The sequence below is a fragment of the Ochlerotatus camptorhynchus genome, unplaced genomic scaffold (assembly GCF_037179485.1).
Source record: "Ochlerotatus camptorhynchus isolate MF236.1 unplaced genomic scaffold, CSIRO-AGI_Acam_v1.1 ptg000290l, whole genome shotgun sequence".
NCBI lineage: Eukaryota > Metazoa > Arthropoda > Insecta > Diptera > Culicidae > Ochlerotatus > Ochlerotatus camptorhynchus.
In genome coordinates, this window is record NW_027040779.1 from 3,738,048 (window position 1) to 3,761,512 (window position 23,465).

At 37.6% G+C, this 23,465-nt stretch overlaps 2 protein-coding genes across 2 annotated transcripts in view; one reads left to right on the forward strand and one right to left on the reverse strand.

Annotated features, from left to right (window-relative positions):
* Positions 1-23,465, reverse strand: part of LOC135706725 (RNA helicase aquarius) — a 307,481-nt gene that overhangs the window by 113,059 nt on the left and 170,957 nt on the right. The gene's annotated exons all lie outside the window — the stretch shown is intronic.
* LOC135706731 (probable G-protein coupled receptor Mth-like 1) overlaps positions 1-23,465 on the forward strand; it is a 107,050-nt gene that overhangs the window by 81,623 nt on the left and 1,962 nt on the right. The window contains exons 2-4 of the mRNA XM_065228386.1: positions 13,847-14,486; positions 14,556-14,854; positions 23,071-23,149. Coding sequence (XP_065084458.1) covers positions 14,119-14,486; positions 14,556-14,854; positions 23,071-23,149 — 746 coding nt within the window. The 5' untranslated portion in view covers positions 13,847-14,118. The remainder of the gene's footprint in view (positions 1-13,846; positions 14,487-14,555; positions 14,855-23,070; positions 23,150-23,465) is intronic.

Consider the following 23,465-nt stretch of genomic DNA (forward strand, 5'->3'; position numbering starts at 1 on the left):
GTACATGTTCAGAGAACTTCATAGCAGTTGAGAGAACTTAATAGAAATTGGGGAATTTTAAAGAAGTTTGGGAATTTCTGAAAAGCTTGGGGATATTTCACAGAAGCTCGGAGAGCCTAATAAAAATGCGAAGAACAGTTAACTTTATGAAACTAGTATTTTAAAAAAGTTTCAGGGAGTATCATTGAAGTTGAGGTAATTTTATAGAAGTGAGAGGTATTTCATAAAAGATCGGGAACACCATAGAAGCTCTGGAAATTGTATAGTAGATTTTAGAACTTCATAGAATTTCATTAAAGTGCTTGTGTCTTTTACATCAAACAGATATTCTCTAATATTATGCCAGGCTGAGCAGAAATTATTCCAACGATTTTCAGATGTTCAAAGATCTCCATGAAGTTCTCTTGTTGTTTTTTTTTAGTACTTCAGGTTGATCAAGTATTATTCTAAAAATCTACAACTATCCAACAATTTAAATCACGTTTATGTTTATTAGATGTTCTCTTATGATACCAGGCTGCTCAGAAACTATTCCGAAGACCATCAGCTGATCAGAAATCCCCATAATAACATCAGGCTTTTTCAAGACTTCAGGTTTATCAGATATCATTCTGAAAAAATCCCACTATCTAACTAGGGGAAATTGAGCTCTCTAGGAGGTTGTTTACCCCCTGACGATAATAGGTAAAGGTATTGTCGAAGCCAACATTTCCCCTATCTAAATTACATCTCTCAGCTCAGAAATTGTTCCAAAGACCTTCATGTGTTTTAAGATTTCCATAAAGTCCTCCTGGTACTTCTTCAATACTTAAGGTTGATTAGGTACTATTATGAAGATCTCAAACTATTCAAAAATTCGCATCTTCCAGATATTTTCTCACGATACCAGGTGACTCAGAAAATATTCTGATCAGATGATCAGAGATCTCCAAAAACTTCTCATGATATTTTTTCAAGTCTTCAGGTTGATCAAGTATTATTCTGAAGATCTTCAACTGTCCAAGAATTTAACACACGTCTCACCCCCGATACCTTCAAAGACCAGCAGGAGATCAACGATTCCAATAAATAATCAATAATCAACATCCCTAAGATATTTTCTCATACGATACCAAGAGATTGAGAAATTATAAAATGGTACTTTTTTCAAATCTTCATACTATTTTGAAGACATCTGAAAGGTCAGGTACTATTTTGATGATCAAAACTGTCCAACAATTCAAATACTGTCTGTCAGATATTCTCTCAGGAAACCAGATGACTTCTATTTTTCCCCAAAGATCTTCAGGTGATCAGAGATCTCCAAAAACTCCTGTGGATATTTTTTCAATACTTCTGGTTGATCAATTATACTTGCGTTGCGTTTGCGTTTGTAACGGAGTAATTCGTAGGTTGCATACTGGCAACTGTCATGTATCTACTATAACATTATTATTCTAATTGCTTAAGGAAAACTATTTGGGAATGAATAGCTCTCCAATCAGAATTCAAAATAGGAAAAGTATGACAATTAACATTGTCGGCCACGCCCATCTTCTCCGTTACAGGGAAAGGAATGATATTGTTGATGTAACATCTACTTAACGGAAGGTCAGCGACTCACCGACGCCCCCATTGATGCTACGGAGTTGGATAGTTGGGTAGGAGATGGGTCAGAATTCGCTTAAGCAGGCGATGCGACCATAGTAATTGTTTTGTTTTGGTGCAGCTTGGGAATAAACCCACGATCTTCTACTCAGTACGCAAAAGCGGTAGCCGTCAAGCTAGCCGAGCTCCTCAATTTTAATACCAATCCAATAAAATAAAATGTAAACAAACAAAAAGGAAGGGTCTCACCCGAATGATCGAATTTACGGCAACTTGCATCTCCTTCACTTCTGGTTGATCAATTATACTGTTCAGTAATTCAAACCTCGTCTTTCGGATATTCTCTTATGATACCAAGTTGCTCAGAAGTTATTCCACTAGCCATCAGGTGATCAGAGATCTTCATTGAATTCTCAGGTTATTTTTTCAAGCCTTCAGGTTAAATAGGTACTGCACGTGACTCAGAAAGTATTTCAATATTCAGATATCTCCAAAAACTTCTTGGGCATTTTTGTTCCATAGTTCAGGACGATCAAGTATTATTCTAAGATCTTCAACTGTCCAAAAATTCAAATCATGTCTCTCAGATATTCAACCATGACACCAGGATGATATGAAATTAATTAAAAAGCATTAGGTGATCAGTCATCTTCAGGAAAACCTTAGGATATTTATTCAAGACATGAGGTTGATCAGGTAACATTCTGAATATCTGAACTGTCCTAAAAATGTTTAAGCTTCCGTGAACTTCTGAACATATGCAATTAACATTTTAACGTCTTTGAAGTTATGTGAAGATCTGCAAACTGCTTTAAATTTCCCACTAATTTTCTGAAGTTAATGGAACTGGCCTCCCCCTGAAATTCCTCCAATTTTCGGAGCTTACTAAATGTTTTTCAAATGCTCCCGCATTTTACTAATGTTCTTAACAATTCCTGAAGTTTGCGGATCTCCCCTTAAGCTCCATACATTTCTATGAAGTTCTCGAAATGTTTCTGAAGACCACTGTCCTTCTGTGAAGTTTTTGAAGATTTTCTAAATTTTTGGATCTTTTGTGCTCCTGCAATTTTTATGGAATTAGAATGGAATAATTAATATAGTTCTATGATTTTTACTGAAGTTCTCAAGATTTTTCTGAAGTTCATGAAACTTTCCTTAAATTATCGATACTAATTTAAAAAGTCTGCAATAGTCTGGACTTTCATCATGTTATTAAAACTGCCTAAACGATTACTGAATTTCTTTAAAGTTTTCTAGAATGACCTGAATTTATCAGTATTTTTTAAGAACCCACAATTTAACTGAGATTAATTGATTTGCCTTGAAGTTTCGACAATTTTCCTTAAGTATTATAACCGTTATAAACGCTCACTAATTTTCTCTTAACTTATGAATGTGTTCCTGAAGTTCTCTAAATTTGTTTAATAATTCAGCAAATTATCTCATACATATGTTCCTAATTCTCTGACGCTTCTGACGTTTTCGAATAAATCATAGAATTCTCGGAATACCACATAATTCCACGGAACTCCTTGTAAGTCGATGCAAATTTGCTTATGTTAATGGGCTTATTCTGAAGTTAGCGGATCGTCCACGAAATACTCGGAACATCGCTGAATATCATGAAACTATCTAAAATAGGTTAAATTTATTAGAAGTTCTCTAGAATTTCTTGAAGATCGATATCTTGCTAAGAGTTCGCTCATTTCTTTTAATCAATGGAACTTCGTTGGTGTTCTCTAATCAACTCAGCTAAGCAGCTTTGCATTTTTTAAGTTCTTGAAATCCCCATGACAGGGGAAATGGACGTAATGTCGGCCTAAATGCCCCTAATTTGGGCCCATACATAAATTCAGCAATCGACTAAATTTTCAATAGCGACCAAAAATATCCGTTAGTACCGTCCCAATGACGCGTTCACCAAGATAAAATTGATAAATAGAAGATTATGAGCACTGGGCCCGATATTAGATCCATAGGCCAACATTAGAGACATTTACAATATAACACCTTTAAAATACTCTGACGTTTTCCGCATGTTCATATCATTTTGATCAAGTTCCAGAAAATCTCTCGGAGCTTTGCTAAAGTTTCCGGAAATTCCCTGAGTTTCTCGAAACATCTTTTAGGTTTCTATAATTTCCTTGACATTATTAGCACTGCCCTTTGATTCTCTGATCTGTCTTGATGCTCTTGAAACTTCCCTAAAGCTCTTAATTCTATTGAAGATCTCGGTTCTGCTTGGAAATTAAAGGAATTCCCATATACACCTTTATATTTCCAGGAATTTTCTGGACTTCTGTGAAGTTGCTGAAATATTTCCGAAGTTTTCATAAATTTTCTGAAGGTCTCTTTACTTCCCTGAAATTCTTGAAACATCTTAAAGTTTCTCGATTTTTTTCAGCACAATATGAAGCTATCCTGCATTTTACTAAATTTACGAGTGTAGATCTTTAAACTGCTCCAAAAGTCTGGACTAAAGTTACGGGAACTGCTCTTAAGATCTGAAATTGCCCAAAGATCTCTAGATCTAGCTTTTCTGAGCAACTTCTTAAAAATTTGCACAATACCCCTCAAGTTTTCTTTATTTCTCAAGTTCGCTTGACACATGGGAAGTTCTCTGAAATTCTAGGAACTTCATAAAAGATTCTGAAAATTTTCGGATGCTAAAAGAACCGCTTTGAGGTTCTTAAAGCTTCCAGTAAGTTCCCCATATTTTCAGCGTGTTAACTTCCCTTATTTGTTCCCGCAGTTTGTTTATGAAGCTTCACTGAAATCCTCAGCATTTTCTTTCATTCTTCAGAACTTCTCCAAAGTTTCTACAATTGTTGTGAAGTTAATGGGACTGCAATGAAGATCTCCAATCTTTCATAACATTCATTACGAACATGAAATAAATCATTAATTTTTATTCCTTAATTCTGGTACTTTGAAAATTTTCAATATCTTGAACTTGTACACGGAATAGGAAATTTCAAGACAATGAATATTTTTAGATCTAGGACTAACTCAAAGTAAGTAAGTTTTTTTTTAACTTTATTAAACAAATCTGCATGTTAATTCTATATCAATTGCAATCGCAGCATCATCACAATATTAAAACTTCACTGAGAAGCTAATTTTACGGGCTAACCTGGTTTACAATGAAGACCTAGAATACTCAATAAAGCCACTCTGTGCAGTCAAGGCAATCTAGGTATTTTTGAATCATTATTCAACCATAAAAGTGGTGCTCCAAGCAATCAAAAATAATTCCATCCAAGCAAGACCATTATCCTAAATTCTCATTTAGTTGATTCTCTGGGCTAATCAGGCTGTTAAGAACACATTGAGGAACAAGACTTACAAGTGCAGTACTTTTTCGCTAAAAATCAGTTATAGGAAAATTTACGTATTCTCGTCAATCTAAGCAGTGTCCGCGCTTTCATTTTCCAAGCGTTACGCACACATATGACGTGTTTGTTTGTTCACATTTATCTGCTGCTTGCTTCTCTATCTATTCCAATCGACAGAATTGTCCAAAACTGCTCGAAAGCGTTTTTACAACGCAGCAAACTATTGACAGAAGACTCTTTTTCTTCGGCAACCTTTCCATTTGAATTGCCATGTTAACCAGCTGTCCTATAATCAGCAACTGGAAATCAGTTGCATTTTGTAGTGTGTATATTACATTTAAAGAAAAATCTGGCATAACAGGATTGCTCAGTCGTAGAAATGTAATCAGATTGAAGCTCTGAAAGACTAAGGAATCGTGTGAATACATTCAGCAAAGTGTTTTTTTTTGGGAAAACAAAGAAACAGACGTGCCCGGAGGCGACCCAACACTGATAGATTGGCGCAAGGAGGAGCCGAACGTCTGGTGTCGGTTTATTTCTCGGATAACAGACGTACAAAAACGACCAATTTCGAAGACGGTTCCTGATGAGTCGAGACCTATTCTTGCGCATCGTGGATAATATTCAAGCAGCCAATGTGTACTTCGTCCAACGAGCGGATGCAACTGGGAAGCTTGGTCTAACCACTCTTCAGAAATTGACAGCAGTATTTCGCCAGTTGGCCTACGGAACCCCCACAGACGCAAATGATGAATATGGTCTTGAGGCAAACATCAACTAAACTTTAACATATAAACTTAATTTTGCTATAACTTCAACTTAACGTTAGCATAACTTTAACTTCACATTGACTTAATTTTAACATATCAAGAACTTCCAAGTGCAGAGTCAATAAATTTCTTGGCACTTTCAGAACACACTTCGCTTTTTTGCCAAGACCAACTCGGCATTTATTTTTACTGAGATCTCAGCAAAATTCTCGTTTGTTGGCCGAAACTCGGCAAGTTATTCACTGAGATCCAGCAAAATAAAATGTCAAGCTACTCGGTGGTTCCAATCTAGGCAAAAAATCTAAGTGTGAAGTTCAAATAGTTCCATGAACTTTCAAGAAGTTCCAAGAACTTCTAAAAAGTTCCAAAAACTTCTAAAAAGTTCCAAGATCATTCAACAAATTAATGAACTTCCATGAACTGAAGTTTCCCTGAATATCCCTGGAGATAAATATAACACAATTTAAACGAAACTGTATGTTAGGTTTTACATAACTTTATCTTAACTTTAAGAAATATTTTACGCATCTTTAACTTAACTTTAACTAAAACTTTGCTAAACATTAACTTAATTAAGACTTATTTTTTATTTTACTTCAGTTTATCTTTAACTAAGCTTTTACTTAATTTTGCTAAACTTTAACTTATAAACTTTACGTAACATGTAATTAACTTTAACATAACTTTATCAAATAACTTAACTTTTTCTTAGCTTTAACATAGTTTTAACATAACTTTAACTTAACTTCAAAATATAATTAACTTAACTTTAACTAAACTTTAACCTAACTTTGACTAAACCTTCACATAACATTAACTAATCGTTGACAAAATGTTAACTTAATTTAATTTTAATTGTAACTAATGAACTTAGCTGTAACTTTAACTAAACGTTAACACAAATTTCTTTGTTTTGACTTAATTTTAACATAACGAGAACTTTCAAGAAGTGTCATTGGTTCCAAGAACATCAAAAGACTTTCAAAAAGTCTCCAAGAGGTTTCCCTGAAGCTCTCTGGAATTAACTTTTACAAAACTTTTACTATACTTTAACTTAATTTAAACATATCTTTAACTAAACTTTATCTTCCTAACTCAATATAACTAGAAGTATAACTTATCTTTAACACAATTTTATTTTATCTTTATCATAACTTTTATTTAACTTTAACATATCATCAACTTTAACTAAACTTTAACAAAAGTTTTAACTTATCTTGATTTTATCTTTAATTAAACTATAACTTAATTTTTACTTATTCAGCATAATTTTAACTTAACTTTAACTTAATTTTAACTTAACATTAGTTTAACTTTAACTTTAACTTAACTTTAACTAAGCTTTATATTACTAGCTTAACATAACTTTAAGTTTAACTTTACTTCAACTTATATTTTACTGAACTTCAGCACAATTTTAATTTAACTTTATCATAACTTTTACTTAACTTTAACACATCATTAACTTTAAATAAACCTTCAATAATCTTTAACCTAACTTGATCTTATCTTTAATAAAACTTTAACGTAATTTTTACTAATCTACTAATTTATCTTAACTTTAATTAACCTTTAGCTTCGACTTAACTTTAACTTAACTTTAGCTTAGCTTTAACTAAACATTAACTTAAATTTATCCTAACTTTTAGAGATCCGACTTCGGATTCCCTGTAGTGTTCCAGCTTCGGGCTCCCTGTCGGGATCCGGCTTTTGATTCCCTATTGGAATCCGGCTTCCGACTCGCTGTTGGGATCCGGCCTCGCTGTCAACTAAACTATCTCTAAACTTTATGTTAACTTTAGCTTAGCTTTAACTTAAATGTAACTAAACGTTATCTTAACCTTTACAAAACTTTATCAAACTCTTTCTTAACTTTAACTTTATTTAAACTATATTTATATTTATCAAACGTTGCACTTTAACTAATTAACTTAACTTTTCTTTAACTTTCACCAAACTTTTACTGAACTTTAACTTATCTATTTCAACATACCAAGTTGAAAAAGGCCTACATGTGAATTAAAAACTCATCCGCATAAAATTAGGCAACCAACAAACCGACAACAGCAAGCATTTGACATTTCGTCAAATAGCAACCCTCTCTCTTGCTCCTATTGCGCTGCTAAATTTGAGCACCCGATGCTTCCCGAAAGCCTCGCTCTTATTTTGGTAGCGCATTTGGGAGCGACCGGTACGGTGCGAAGGTATCGTAATGCACTTCCAAACAGCACGTTACGGTAGAATTCGCTAACCGGGCTACATTTTTAGCCTGTACTGTATTCGGAAGAAACATCGCTCTCTTCTCTTAATTCTTTACCATTCGTGCATTTACTCAAAGGCGTTTCAATGCGCTCAAAGGATTGATTTTTGGTTGAACACTATGGGAGGGGAGAGGAGGTGGTCCAAAATCCGGATTTTTCGCGTTAAGTAATTTGTGTTTCGCGCCTAAGAGGGAGCCTCCCTTAGCTCAGTCGGTAAAGGCACAGCTACAAAGCAAAACCATGCTAGAGGTGGCTGGGTTCGATTCCCGGTCCGGTCTAGGAATTTTTCGGGTTGGAAAATTTCTCGAATTCCCTGGCCATAAAGTATGATTGTACTTGCCACACAATTATACTAATGCAAAAGTGGTAGAGGCATCGAAAGCTTTCAATTGATAACTGTGGGAGTGCATCTAGAACACTAAGTTGAGAGCACGCAATAGGCTAATATGCGATAAGCAATAAGCTTGAAAATGCAACGAAGAAGAAGAAGATGCACATACTTATTTCGAGATTAAAATGTGCAACAACTAACACCGTCTAGCGGCTGCGGAAATAGATTTTCATCAACCTTCAGGATATCTCAGTTGTACTCAGGAATGTGCCAACACCAAGTGGGAGCTGAATTTATGTTAAGGCCAAAATATTTTACTTTAGTATTTTTTGCAACATCAAGCATTGAGCAACTACAAGTTCGCAAGTTTATTAAAAATTTGGAATGAACAACCATCCTCATACTACATTGAGTAATTAAGATGTTTGAAACCAGCGAAATCATAAGTTTCTGTGATTAAGAAAAATTTCCGTGAATTTGAATGAAATTCCCTGAGATTCCCTTATTTTCCAGGTCCAATAATAAATTCCCTGATTTTTCAGGTTTTTTTTATCAGGTAGTCGACATCCTAAATTAGAAGGAAACTCTTTGATTGTATACGTATTCGTGACTCCATGAGGTTTAAGACATCTAGGTTATCAACGTGTTCATGAAAATTCAATTAAATATTTTTTTTTCATAGTAAAGACTGTACTAGAAAAAAGTGAGACACACAAAAAAGGTCACCAAAAATTCATTTTAAGTCGGATTTCTTCAAACATTTAGGGAATTAAGTACAACATTATGGTTAGGTTTCTACTTCATTGCTTTATTGGATCTCCACTCCATAACCGTATGCCCGCACCTTGCCCTTGACACCACTCATAAGGTTTTGGGCGATGGTGGAGCCGACTTCTTTTGATGCTTTTTTTATCATTAACTTATTTGATAAGGCTCAACCGAATTAACTTTACAGAGCCGAGGATTCTTGTTCACTATACAATACATCTTAAAAATATCTTCCGCTATCCAATAAGCCCCCTCCACCAGAACGGGAGCCGCTTCCAGTGTTTTCATTGTTTGGAAGATTCGCCAATGAGGGTCAGAGCGCTTCCATTGCAGCAATGGACGCAAAACGTGGTCAGCACTCACACGCAGATCACGAAACGGTTGCTTTCCAAAGTCGACGATGCATCGACTGAAAGAACTGCTGATGAAGAACAATGAGGAGGACCACACACTGGTTGCTGCCGAGTAAACAGACGATCGTGTGACACACATTTAAAGAGTGGTTTGCTTCTGTCGACAGCCGAGTGGATACTGAGTTTTGATACTTTTACCCACTGTTCAGCAGTTCCATTGTTCCATTCCATTTCAATTGACGATTTTTTTAAAATTTTTTGATGGACCTTCTACGATTATGTTGAAACTTTGCACAGTTGTTTGTTATTGTCCAACATGCCATTCCATTATATCTTAACTCATGCGTATGATTAAAAAACTGTGAACAGCAAAGTTTAAGGAAATTAATTGGAATTTTTGTTAAAAATATTTTCAAGATTGAACATTCACGAATAACATCTCAAAAGAGCGAAAATTGCTCAAATTATGCGATAAGTGAATTTTAACCTACGAGTATCTCGAAAATAGCAACTTCGGGCAATTTAAGCATTATGAGCTTTTTTGTTTTAAATTTAATGTGTTTAAATATTAACACTAATTCACTCCCTTAGCTCAGTCGGTAAAGGCACAGCTACAAAGCAAGACCATGCTGGAGGTGGCTGGGTTCGATTCCCGGTCCGGTCTAGGAATTTTTCGGGTAGGAAAATTTCTCGACTTCCCTGGGCATAGAAGTATGATTGGACTTGCCACACAATTATACCAATGCAAAAATGGTACAGGCATCGAAAGCTCTCAATTAATAACTGTGGAACTGCATCTAGAACACTAAGTTGAGAGCACGCAATAAGCTAATATGCGATATGCAATAAGCTTGAAATGCGAAGAAGAAGAAGAAGAACTATTTCAAAGATGTTCGATAACCATCGGTAGTATTTTGGAAAATACTTATTTTTTCAATAATTCAATTTTTTTTGTTTATGATTTGCCCAGCAAATGCACAGTGACAGTACGTATCACTTTATCTAAACTACAAAATAAATATAAAAAAAAAATTAAAAAAAATGCAATTTGAGTAATTTTTTTTTTTTTGATAATTATATTTTTTGTTGTTGTAAAAAAAATATAATTTTTTACAGTGTATATTTTTTTTGGAAGACACAATACTTGTCCGCAACTTCTTCTAAGACACCATCTCGATCAAACAAATCGTTCACGAGATATTTATTTTTCTATTTATGCGTATCATTTTTGCATAAGCCCGTTTCAAGTGTTAGTCGTGTGCAAAACTAGGGAACCATATATGTAAAATGGCATGTTGGGCAATAACAAACAACTGTGCAAAGTTTTATCATAATCGTAAAAGGTCGATCCGAAATGATTTGCGAATCTGTGTGGAACTGCTGTGTTTCTTCAAAGCCAGCTCGTTCTCCAACACCTTAGATATTTTACGAAGTCTGGCCTTCATAAAGGCCCAAAACTTGTCAATCGGGCGAAGTTCCGGCGAGTTCAGTGGGTTGACGGTTTTTGGTACTGGCGCGGGTTTTGGCCACCGTGTTTTGTTTGTCGTTCCGGTTAGGTGCCTTCCGGACCTTGTAGACGTGGATGCCGCCTCATCAAACAAACACCTTTTTGGCCATCACCGGGTCAGCTGTCTTCGGTTTTCTGCCTGTCCGCCGCTGTGTCGTCTGGGTCTCCTTAAATGACTTCACCACCCGGGAAATTGTTGAATGATGGATTCTCAGGTGTTCCCCGATCCATCTGTGGAACGCAGTCGGATTTTACACGATAGTGCACAAGATTTTTTGGTCACTTGACAGATTGTGATGGAATTCTGCCAGCGTAAACATTACACTCTTAGCTAGTTTCAGTCAAAATTTCAACAATTTTACCCACACGCTAAACAGTTACACTGATAGGCAAAATAAAGTGCCCACCCCATCATTTTTTGAATTTCTCTCATTTATTTGGTTCAAATTAAAGTAAATACACTGTAGTATTTTTTATATCTTATTCTTTATATTCTTTTTAAGTTTCACTTATAGAATACCAGATAAAAAGAAGAGACTGACTCGAAGAAAAAAAAATCAAAATGGGTGTAAAAAAGAACAGTGACAAAAAAAAGTGCCCACTGCATTTTAACTCCAGAAAACATAAAATAAAGTAAAAGAATACCAGCCTAATAGTTAATGTGTCCTCCTTTGGCCTTCAGGACCAGCTGCAGGCGCTTCGGCATGCTCTCCACTAGATTCTTCAGGTGCTGTGGATCTAGTTCTTCCCAGGCGCGCTCCAGGGCTTCAAAATAGTTATTTTTATTGGTAACACCAGTTTTGTCAACCCTGGCATCGAGAATCGCCCACAAATTCTCGATGGGGTTGAGGTCCGGGCTTTGTGGAGGCCATTCCAGTGGTTTAATTCGACATGACCGGAAGAAAGACTTAGTCTTCTTGGCAGTATGCTTCGGATCGTTGTCCTGCTGGAATACGAATTTCTCCTCAAGGCCCGTCTGGATCAGCGAAACTTCCAGATTTTCCCGCAGGATGTCGATGTAGGAATCTGCCGTCATTATCCCGTCGATTTTCACCAGGCTTCCCACTCCACCCCACGAAAAGCACCCCCAGACCATCACATTTCCTCCTCCATGCTTCACCGTGCCTTGTATGTGGCGCTCCTGAAGCTCCTCACCCGATCTACACCACACACGAACCCGTCGCTTCCGGTTGAACAGTTCGAATTTTGATTCGTCCGTCCAGAGAACCGTTTTCCAGAACTCTAGGGGCTTATCAGCATGCTCCTTAGCAAACTTAAGCCGTTTGACTTTGTTTGCCTTGCTGATAAATGGGCGCTTCCGAGCAACTTTGCTGTTCAACCCCTGTGCTACGAGACGGCGACGAACAGTTCGACTGGAAACTGTTAGCTGAAGAGCCTCCTGGATCTCGCGGACAGTTACCTTCGGGTTCTTCTTCACTTCACGCATGATCTTGGTGTCCGTTCTCGCATCCGTTTTGCGCATCCTGCCTCTGCCAGGGCGATCCACCACTGATCCGAACGATTTCATTTTCTGCAGAATTTTCCCGACCGCTGTTTTGCTGATATTGTACTTCCTAGCGACAGACCGGTGCGATTCACCGTTTTGCACATCACGAATAACCAATTTTCGGATACACACGGGAATTGCTTTCGAAATCACTACGTCCTCCATTTTTTTCAACTGATTCAAATGCGATCACGTGTACAAATGCACCAGTTCCACCCGTTTGCTTCAATACATGTCAAACTTTCAAAACAAAAACAATCGAGGGGTTTTCCGATGGAAACTTATCGAAAACATACCGATTTTTGAAGTGGGCACTTTTTTTTGTCACTGTTTTCTTTTTCAATCCAAATTGATTTTCTTTTACTTCAAGTAAAACTTTATATTTTCAGTATTCCATAGGTGTAACTTTAAAAGAATAATAAAGGTAAGACATCGAAACAGACTACGGTGTGTTTATTTGAATTTGAACCAAATAAATGAGAGAAATTTCAAAAATGATGGGGTGGGCACTTTATTTTGCCTATCAGTGTACAAACTAAGCAATGTGTCTCAATTTTTTTCGAGTTCAGTCTTTAGACGTATTGTAGAACAGTTTCGACAGCTGACTTTGTTCGTAGGATCGAATGGGTTAAAAACTGGGGCAACATTGTACAAACCAGGCGGCAGAATAAACTCCCGGTTCGGCCGAGGTCATTTTTGGGATCGTGAATTTTTTTCACTTCTATGCCAGAGTGTCATGGTGAACTTAGCATACAGAAAATGGTACATACTGAGAAAGCTCTCTATTATATTTACCTTATATCGTCAGGGGGTAAATGAAGTCATTGAGAGTGTCATTTTTTTGCAAACCGATGCTCTGGAACATGATACACCTCCATACAAAAAATCAGCGCTCTAAGACATCATCCGACCCCTGACTATAATAGGTTAAGAAGAGCCGAGGCCATACTCTCTCCTAAGTAAAACACATGTGAATGGACTCAATATAGCATGATTCTGAATTGCACGTGATTTTACAGCACATTAAATTCCCCAATCTGCTTTGTAATGGATTGCTAAACCTTACCTTCCTCAAATCGCTCAGCTCATCGCGCACCATTCATGGCACGGGTTTGAGCATATGGGAAGCGCAAAATACTAAAAGCATTAAAATTGCAAATCACGCACCTTTTAACCGGGAAGTAAGCGCCACCTACCTAGGGACCGTGCATAAATGATGTAGCATGTTCGTGGAAAAAAAAAGTTGTGACCAACCATGACTACGAGATAGAGGCAAGGGGTCTAAATATGGTAAAAAATATGCTACGTCGTTTAAGTATGCTCCCCTACTGCTCAACCACAGCTAAAACCGACTCCCCAAAGCGAGCTCTCGCAACTGCCCTAGAGTAGCAGAACTAATGAATTAATAACTGTTCCGTTTCTTCCAGGTGTGGTTGGTGTTGGTGTGCGCTGGCTGGAACGCTTCGACCACGGCTAATGAACTCCATACCCGTAGCAGACAGCGGTAGTAAACAACAAGCAGCCGGCAGCATGGGTCGGTGAAAAGTGTGAAAAGTTAGTGTGATATAATACGATACGATTGTCGAGTGAAAAGTGTAACAATTGTGCCAAAAAAAAAAAAAATCGAAACCTCAATGAATTGAAAACCCATTTGCTAGTTAGAAATCTGTAGTGTTCAGCGCAGCTACATATTCTTAAAATGAAGTACAAATGTTGTCTCAATCTGGGCAGCTCGGCTGCGATAGTGGCTTCAGTGACGGTCCTGCTTGGTTGCGTTTTAGCAACCGCCTCTCCAGCATCAGCAGCAGCAGCAGCAGCTCCACAACAATCTACGGATAATGACGGTCCGAAGCCTCTCACCGTTAAGCCACAATCCTGTTGCCAGGACGACGATGTGCTGTCCACCAACCACCACGAATGCTTTAATCACTCGGGGAACTTTTCCTACAGGGTTCAGATGAACTGCAGCCTGTACTACATCATTTACCAGGAGCTGGAGGCGGAAGTTCACATCGATGCCAAGGGAAATCTGGTGGAGGAAAACAACGAAATCGAAAAGTGGGAAAAGTAAGTTTGAGCATTTTTTTCCGATTTCTTTTATCTTAATTTGATCATTGATGCGTGAATTTTCCCCAGCTACTGCTTCGGAACGTTGCTCGATGGTACCGATAGCCAGCCGGTGCTTATGGTTTGCTTCAACCCGGAAGACCAGCCCAACTTATCGGCGTTCCTGAGCAAGGGCATTATGATGCTGGTCTCGGTGTTCTTCCTGGCGATGACGCTATACATCTACTTCATCATTCCGGACCTTCGGGAGACGCAGGATAAGGTCACCTCGATTGCCGTTGCATGTCTGATGGTGTTTATGATACTGATGAGCACGGTACAGCTGGCGGCCTCGATTACCTTTCATCCGGTTATGTGCATGACGATTGGTAAGTTGGTTCCAGGATGGGGACTGGTAGGGTGGTCTAGATATATCGCTTGCTAGTGGCAAGCCGTTTTGAACGAGTTCAAACTGGGGTCGTCCTCGGCGCTTTCACGTACAGTGGTACAGTGTTATCTCCAGCACAATGCAAAGCAGAACATAAGCATGCTGCAGGTGTGACTTATTGCATCGATATCCGCTTGCCATGGTGATTGTAAGTTTGCTGCACAGCAAAACGGTTTTGGCAACGACGACGGGGAGGAAGGTGGCGTACTGGTGGTTATTGTACCAACTAGGTACTGTGCACGGGTAAAAGTGCTTAAGATATTCTCTGCTTCCTGTGCTGCAGTTTTCGGTAAAGCTATGAATGACAATCGAGAACGAAACGATTTCGGTGGGTTTTCACGTGACAGAGTGAGAACTATGTCAGGGGAGAATTTCGTTATTGGATTTGAGAAGAATTTCAACCCGAGATGTCGTGGAAGCATTTGATATTCCTCAAGCATAGTAAAACAGCAGAATTCATCATCAGAAGTGATATGAACTATGTGGTGATAAAGCGCCGTTATGCTCGCCATCCGGACGAAGCGTTGTAGAAATACATACAGCCATTCAATAGCAAAGTTCCTTATCGCAAAATACCGAATTTTTGTTTATTTTGTCATTAGGGTGTCCATTTCCTTGCCAAGGTAGTCCAACAAATTATTTGGATTATCTTTTCAACAATGACTTTTTTTTAAACTTATAACCTTTGAACCACTGGGCCGATTTCAAAGATCAAAATATCAATGAAAAGTTAATAAAAAATACTTTTTAGGAAAAATATAATTATATTAAAATATTGGGATTTTTATTGAAAATATTGGTTGTATTTGCTTTTTATGGTTTTCATAGACAGAGGGCGCAATATGATTTTATATTTTTTCCTTAAAATTTAGGCTTTTTTACACAACATATCTTTTTTCGTTTTTCAGTTATATTTTTTTGAAGTTATCAAGTTTTGGGTTTTCGCTCAATACTCCTATGCGACTAAACGACTACCATGCGTTGTGACCATGCTACAGTCGATATAAATCGAACCTAGTGGTGCAAGAGTTATAAATTTTTGAAAAAATATATAACATTTTACGATAAGGAACAAAAATACCAATTTTTACGAAATTTTGAGAACTACTATATCGTTTTGCTTTAGAATGGCTGCATATACGGCTGATTTGCGTGGAGAACTTGGCTTAAAGTAAAAGGTTAGTATCAATTGTCAGAAGTCAGATAGATTTTCGGTCTTCGGCAAAGCTTTGTTGCCTAGTTTGCCCAATCTAAGCCAAAGTCTATGGGAATTGTTGAGCAATGTGTGAATTTTGGATAAGCAATATAATAGTTATTATCCGTTTCCCATACAAATATTAAAGTTCTCCCGCATATCCAGATAGTAACAAAATTCGTATACATTTAAAACACTTGTTGATGACCTCAATACAGATTGAGCAGCGGAGAGCAGGGGATTGTACAGTTTACCCACCTCAAAGGCCATAACCAATGGAAAAAAATGCAATTTTACCCGTACTAAATATAGAATGATCTATACAAATTTGAAAAGCTTTCAGTGAAACAGAAAAGCTTTTGACGTAAACTAAGTCTTACGGGAAGGTACAGGGATAAAATCGAAAATCTAAAATTGCGACCATCACGAAACGGTGTTAGGTTTTGAATGCTTTAAAGTTTGTCATTGATAGATGAAATTGAAATTCAAATATACCAATCGATAGAGAATAACTTTACGAATCTGCTAAAATAAATACTTTCCTAGTTTTATAAACTAAAAACTTTTGAAAAATGTACAAGTAAAAAGTGAATATTTTATCACTGTTATTTTAAACAAACAACGTTTTCCCTAGCCCAGTCATCATAATCGAGCACCACTTGGTTGCACATAGTTCTGCTTGAACCTGTAAAGTTATAAAACAGCGCTGTTGTCGTGCAGTAAAACTATCATGCAGCGGACGGACGTGATGAGTGATATCACCAAGACAACCAGTGGTGGGGTGGAAGGAGACTAAACTCTGCAACAAGCTGTTTTGCATTAAGCTCCATTCGCATCTACTCGATATCATCCGATTTTCACCAGTGAGCCGGGAATTCGAAGACACCGGAAAAAACCGGCGAATTTGGATGACAAATTGGAAAAATATTTAGTTAATCTATTTTTCAGAAGAAAACATTAGATTTTTGGGCTTATGAAAAGTTTTAAGATTCTTGAACCAGACGAGATTTTTAGGAAGAACTCTTATGGTGGTAAGCTTCAACCGGTATTATCCTCGGAATAAATCTCGGTCAAGAATGTCCGGCTGCTATGATGTCGACATCAGAGTTATCAACACGACTCTAAGCAAACATTTTGCAGATCATCCAATCAGGGACGGTATTGAAAGTCAATCCGATTTGGAGCCTACCGCCATTAGGGATTTTAGACGTTAACGCCAAGTCACTTGTGTGAGTTCAAATTCAGAGTAGAATTTTTAAGTAGCTCTATGGCAAATTCGAAGTCGATTTTGAAGAGGAATCCAAGATCCGTGAAAAATACAAAGGGGATCGAATTTTTAGGGTACAATTCCATGGGAATTTCAACCATGAACCGAAATTCTAGAGTATTTGAAGGAAATTTCTAAGCACAACTCTGAGGTGAATTTCAAAGAGAATTCAATTGAATTTTAAATAGAATTATGAGAGGAAGCTTCGAAGAAAGCCTGAGGATGAATTGCATGCCTTATTTATTGAGAATGCAGAGAATGTCTAGACTGTTATAAATACATTTTTTAGGGACCTCCAGTGAGAAACTTATTTTAAAAGAATTTTAAACTAATCTCTATGATGAGAAATTGTTCCAATTTAAATGCATGAGAAATAACATAAGATGATGGTATTTTCGGAACATTTGACAGATGACAAAAAATGATATCCGACGCCATTTTGGAATCCAAGATGGCAACCATCGGGTTTCAGAAAAACGTCAAATACTCTACAATATGGGTATTTTTGGAACGGAGACGACGCGTAGATACTAAAAATCGATATTCGAAGTCATTTGCAGGGTATTTGACACTTCTTCTTAAATCGGAAGCCACCATTTATAATTTCAAGATGGCGTCTGACATTGATTTCTGGCCTCTTGTGGTCACCCCGATTCCAAAAATACCCACATTGATCGGTATTTGACAGTATTTTACACTTTTTTTTCTGAACCAAAGCCCTCCATCTAAGATTTTAAAATCTAGACTACCGTTTGAAAGGGGCGGAAAAAGTAGAAGAACATATCACATCAAATCATCAAAAACGTTTCTTCTTACACGGCGTATTTCCAACTTTCAACTCTATGATGCATCTGGTTGTTACGCCTTGCACCAGAAGTACAAATTATATTGTTTTAATATGCCAAACGTACTGATTCTGTAGTATCTAGTCACGCCCGATTCATTTGAAAGGCATCCGATCGATTTTTCACCGTGTAAACAACGAAAAAAAAAGAAGACCAAACAATCTCCGGGCGTAATTCCACTCTCACAAAATTTGCGAACGAAGAACCAATACGGAACAACAAACAAAAAATCCCGAGTGTGTACTTCCACGGCGTATTACCAATGTTGGCAGTTCAAAGGGTGGAAGATGCGGAGGGTAACAACATGTAAGAAATTATCAGGGCGTATAACTTTTTTTGAGTATTTGGTGATGCATGATGATAGATTACCCTATTAACTATATGTCAAGCTTATAAAATCATCCAGAAAATGGAAAGTCGTGAAATAGGATTAATTTTTAGGTCATCAAAATTCGGAAGCGATTTTCTCGATATGGTCATTTTGGAATCACGTCCTTTTCAAATGTTAGTCTAGAAATGGCCTCAAATATCGGTTTTTGGCCTCTAGACATTTCTGGGATTTCGAAAATACCCATATTGTTGGGTGTTTGACAGCATTTCCCACTTTTTCTGAAACCAGACATCCCCATCTTGGATTTTAAGACGGCATCTGACATCGATTTTCGGCATCTACGTGTCATCCCTATTCAGAAAATACCCATATTTTAGGGTATTTGACAATTTACTCAAATCGGAAGCCGCCGTCTTGGATTTCAAAATGGCATCGGATATCGATTTCCGGCATCTAGACGTTACTCCGATTCTAAAAAAACGTATTTGATAGAATTTAACACTTTTTCTTAAACCAGAAGCCACCATCATGGATTTCAAATTGGCGTCTCATGTATATTTCAAATTTCTAGACGTCACCCCGATTTCAAAATTACCCATATTGATGGGTATTTAACAGTATTTCCCACATTTTTTTAAATTGGCAGCCGCCATCTTCGATTTCAAAATGGCGTCGAATATCAATTTTCATTCTCTAGACGTCATCTCGATTTTGGAAAAACTCATATTGATGGGTATTTGAGAGTATTTACCACTTTTTCTGAAATTGGAAGTTGACACCTTTAGTTAAAAATAGCGTCGAATATCGATTTTCTTTGTCTAGACGTCATCTAAATTTCAGAAATACCCATATTAATGGGACTTTTCTTCAACCGGAAGCCACCATCTTGGATTTCAACATGGCGTCGAATGTAATTTGTCATTCTCTAGACGTCATTCCTATTCCAAAAATGATAGTATTTCCCACTTTTCTTAAACCGAAAGCCGCCATCTTGGATTTCAAAATGGCGTCGAATGTCATTTTTCATTCTCTAGACGTCATCCCTATTCCAAAAATGACAGTATTTCCCACTTTTCTTAAACTGAAAGCTGCCATCTTGGATTTCAAAATAGCGTCGGTGATGGATTTCCATCCTCTAGATATTATCCCGATTCCAAAAATACCCATATTGATGCGTATTCAACAGTATTTCTCCCTTTTTCTTAAACTTTAAGCCCCCATCTTAGATTTCAAAATGGCTATGAATGGCAGTCACGAATGACCTTTAAAATGTTAAAGTGACTATAGTAAAAAAATGGCATCCTTTATCAATTTTCTATCTCTAGACGTCATCCCAATTTCAAAAACACTCATATTGATGGGTATTTGACAGTATTTCCTTTTTTTGTGAAATCGGAAGCCGCCATCTTGGATTGAAAAATGGCATCAATTATCGATTTTCAGCCTCTAGACGCCATCTCGATAAAAAAAAATACCCATACTAATGGGTATTTGGAAGTATTTCCCAATTTTTTTAAAACTGGAAACCACCATCTTGGATTTTAAAATGGCGTCGAATGTCATTTTTCATTCTCTAGACGTCATCCCCATTCCAAAAATGACAGTATTTCCCACTTTTCTTAAACCGAAAGTCGCCATCTTGGATTTCAAAACAGCGTCGGTGATCGATTTCTATCCTCTAGATATTATCCCGATTCCAAAAATACCCATATTGATGCGTATTCCACAGTATTTCCCACTTTTTCTTAAACTGGAAGCCCCCATCTTGGATTTCAAAATGGCACCCCATATAAATTTTCGATCTCTTGACCGTCATCCGGATTCCAAAAATACTGATATTGATGAGCATTTGACAGTTTTCATGAAATCGGAAGCCGCCATCTTGGATTGAAAAATGACATCAATTATCGATTTTCAGCCTCTAGACGCCATCCCGATTAAAAAAATACCCATACTAATGGATATTTGACAATATTTCCCACATTTTTTGTAAACTGGAAGCCGCCATCTTGGATTTTAAAATGGCGTCGGATATCTATTCTCGATCTTTAGACGTCACCCAACCAACACAATTCCATCATACTAAGTTGAGGCAACTTAATTGTGACTGAATTAAGTTACATACAAGTTACCACAACTACTCAGTGACAAGTGTGCTGCTAGGGCACCCCGATTCCAAAAAATACCCATATTGATGGGTCGGCGTCAGTATTTCCTACTTTTTCAGAAATCGGAAGCCGCCATGCCGGGCATGCGCTTCAATGAACCAAGTGGACATTCAACAAAAGCCAGCAAAACTGCGCGAATTTGGATCGAACAGCTTCGCTTAAATGCGAACGAGTCAAGCCAAAGAAACACCATGAAAACTGATCGAAAGTGATTCTGTTGATGTTGAAGGGGATCAGCTCTAAGAGAAGACAGAATGATTTTCAATTGAAAGTGATGGTTGACAGCTACTAAGCATTCTTTTAAAATTCCCATGGAATAATTTTCGGAATTCCGTCTATATTTCGTTTAAAATTCTCGTAGAGTGGTTCCGTGTATTCCTTGAAATAGTTCTCAGAACTCCCTAGAAACTTTTCTTTTAGTTCTCTAAAGATGATTACAGGAACAACCTTGAAACTCCATAGTGTTCCTTTGAAATTTTCCTCAAAACTTCTTTGAAATATTCCTAAGAATGCTTTTGAAATTATCCTCAGTATTTTCATTGAACTCTTTTCAGGATTCCCTTTGGAATTCCACTAACAAGTACCTTGGAGTTCTCATTAAAAATCTTTTAGAAAAGTATCTTCAAAATTACGTTGCAGTTTTAGTCAGAACTCTCTTTGAATTCTTTTTGGAATTGCCTTGAAATGCTCCACGGAATTCTCTTATAAATTTGCTATGAATTCTACTCAGGATTTCCTTGAAATTCCACTCAGTACTACCTTGGAATTATCCTTCCGTTTCACTTGGAGTCTGGAGTTCATCAGAACTAATTGGCATGGAATCCTCAGATTTCACGTTCCTAAGAATTCATCCTTTGATACTTCCCTCTGAATAGCCTTGAAATTCCTAGAGATTCTTGGAAATTCTCATCGAATGAACTCATTAAAGGTTATAAGTTTTGAAACTTTTGCAAGGCCTTTAATTTATTTGGAATCTGGGTTCGTGAAATTTATCCTTTGTCCGTAGTCTTGAATATTTATTTTCGTTCCAAATTCTTGAAAATTTCTCCAAACTTTCCTTGAAATTTTCCTCAAAACTTCTTTGAAATATTCCTAAGAGTGCTTTTGGAACTATCCTCAGAATTTTCATTGAATTATTTTCAGGATTCCCTTTGGATTCTGCTTCGTCACTAGGAATTCTACTTACAGGTACTTTGGAGTTCTCCTTTAAAATCCCTTAGAAATGTCTCCTCAAAATTACGTTGCAGTTTTAGTCAGAACTCGCTTTGAATTATTTTTGGAATTGCCTTGAAGTGCTCTCCAGAATTCTCTTATAAATTTACTTTGAAACCCAGTGAGGATTCCCTTGGAATTCCACTTAGAACTACCAGGGAATTCTCCTTACGCTTCACCTGGAGTCTGGATTTTTTCAGAACTAATAATCTCTGAATTTTTATCAGAAATGTATTTGGAAATACTTTTGGAGTTCTGAAATTGCACCTAAAGTTTCTTAACCCTAAAATCCCTTATCTCCAGCAAACTTTCCGCATGATTGATTGACATTGTTAGAAATACCTTGGTAGTCCTGCTAGGACTACATAAAACATACATTCAGTTATTTGTTAATTGCTGTTGTTTAATTGACTCCTCGTCCTCACTCGATAAGACAAGTGAAGTGCATCCCAGAAAATAATCGTTTCAAGGCGAAATCTCCCGGAAAACCTTCCATGCCTCGAGGGAGCAATCGCAAGTGTCATTGTTACAAATCGCCTAATCGTAACCGGAAGAACTTATCAATCAATCAATCCATTTCGCAACATCTACCGAACTTCTTCGTCGTCGCTGTCAAGTACAGGTACACATCAAACGTGAGAAAACAAAACACCCCGACTAAGGTGAAATCAATATCCTGAAAATTGTTCCCTCCCTCCATGGCATCGGTTCAAGACGTCAGAACAGCGGAAGACACCGTGTTCGACCCAGATCCGGGCACGTTTCTCGTTTCCGTGTGTCAACACGTCGTCGATGTTTTCGAATTTTTCAAGAGCTCATTCTGAAAGGAACCGAGGGGACACTGCCTTATCATCTCCATCGCGCCCATTCGATGGAGGATGCGTCTCCAAATGATAATTTATTGCGCTCGAGTTGAGAAGGTTCGCTCCAATCTGGCCCCTCGCTGGGTGACAGACATTGAGCTATCGAATTTATATCTCCCCTGACTCGTAACATTCCGTTTGATATGGGGTTGTTCATAAATTGCGAAAAGAGCATTATGTTTTGACCCTGACCGTAGCGAAAGCTCGCTACTCATCATTACAGGTAGCGAGCTATCCACTCTCAGTAAGAATAATAGATTTTCTCCATTTTTACAGCGTTCCTGATGTATTTCTTCATGATAAGCTACTTCGCTTGGTTGAACACGGTGATGGCCAACGTCTGGAAGTTGACAGTGTGAGTAATAGAGTTTCAGCATAAGTTTCGGTTTGACTATGATAAATTGATGAGTCAGTTCGTGTGCGGTCGGTTCGGTTGTGATTGGTCATCCCCGGAATGACGTGGACGGGTAGCCCAGATTTTAGCGCATTTCCCAGAATGACGAGCGCTTGTAACACACGCCAACGAACTTCCTATGTACGTAGAAAGGAAGGCAGGCAGACAGACAGACAAGCCACAACGGAATTCCATCAGTCAGTCACCGAACCGACCGCGAAAATCGCTCAACATTGCAGCCTCAGCACCTCCCCCTCAATCGCATCTATCGTTTTCA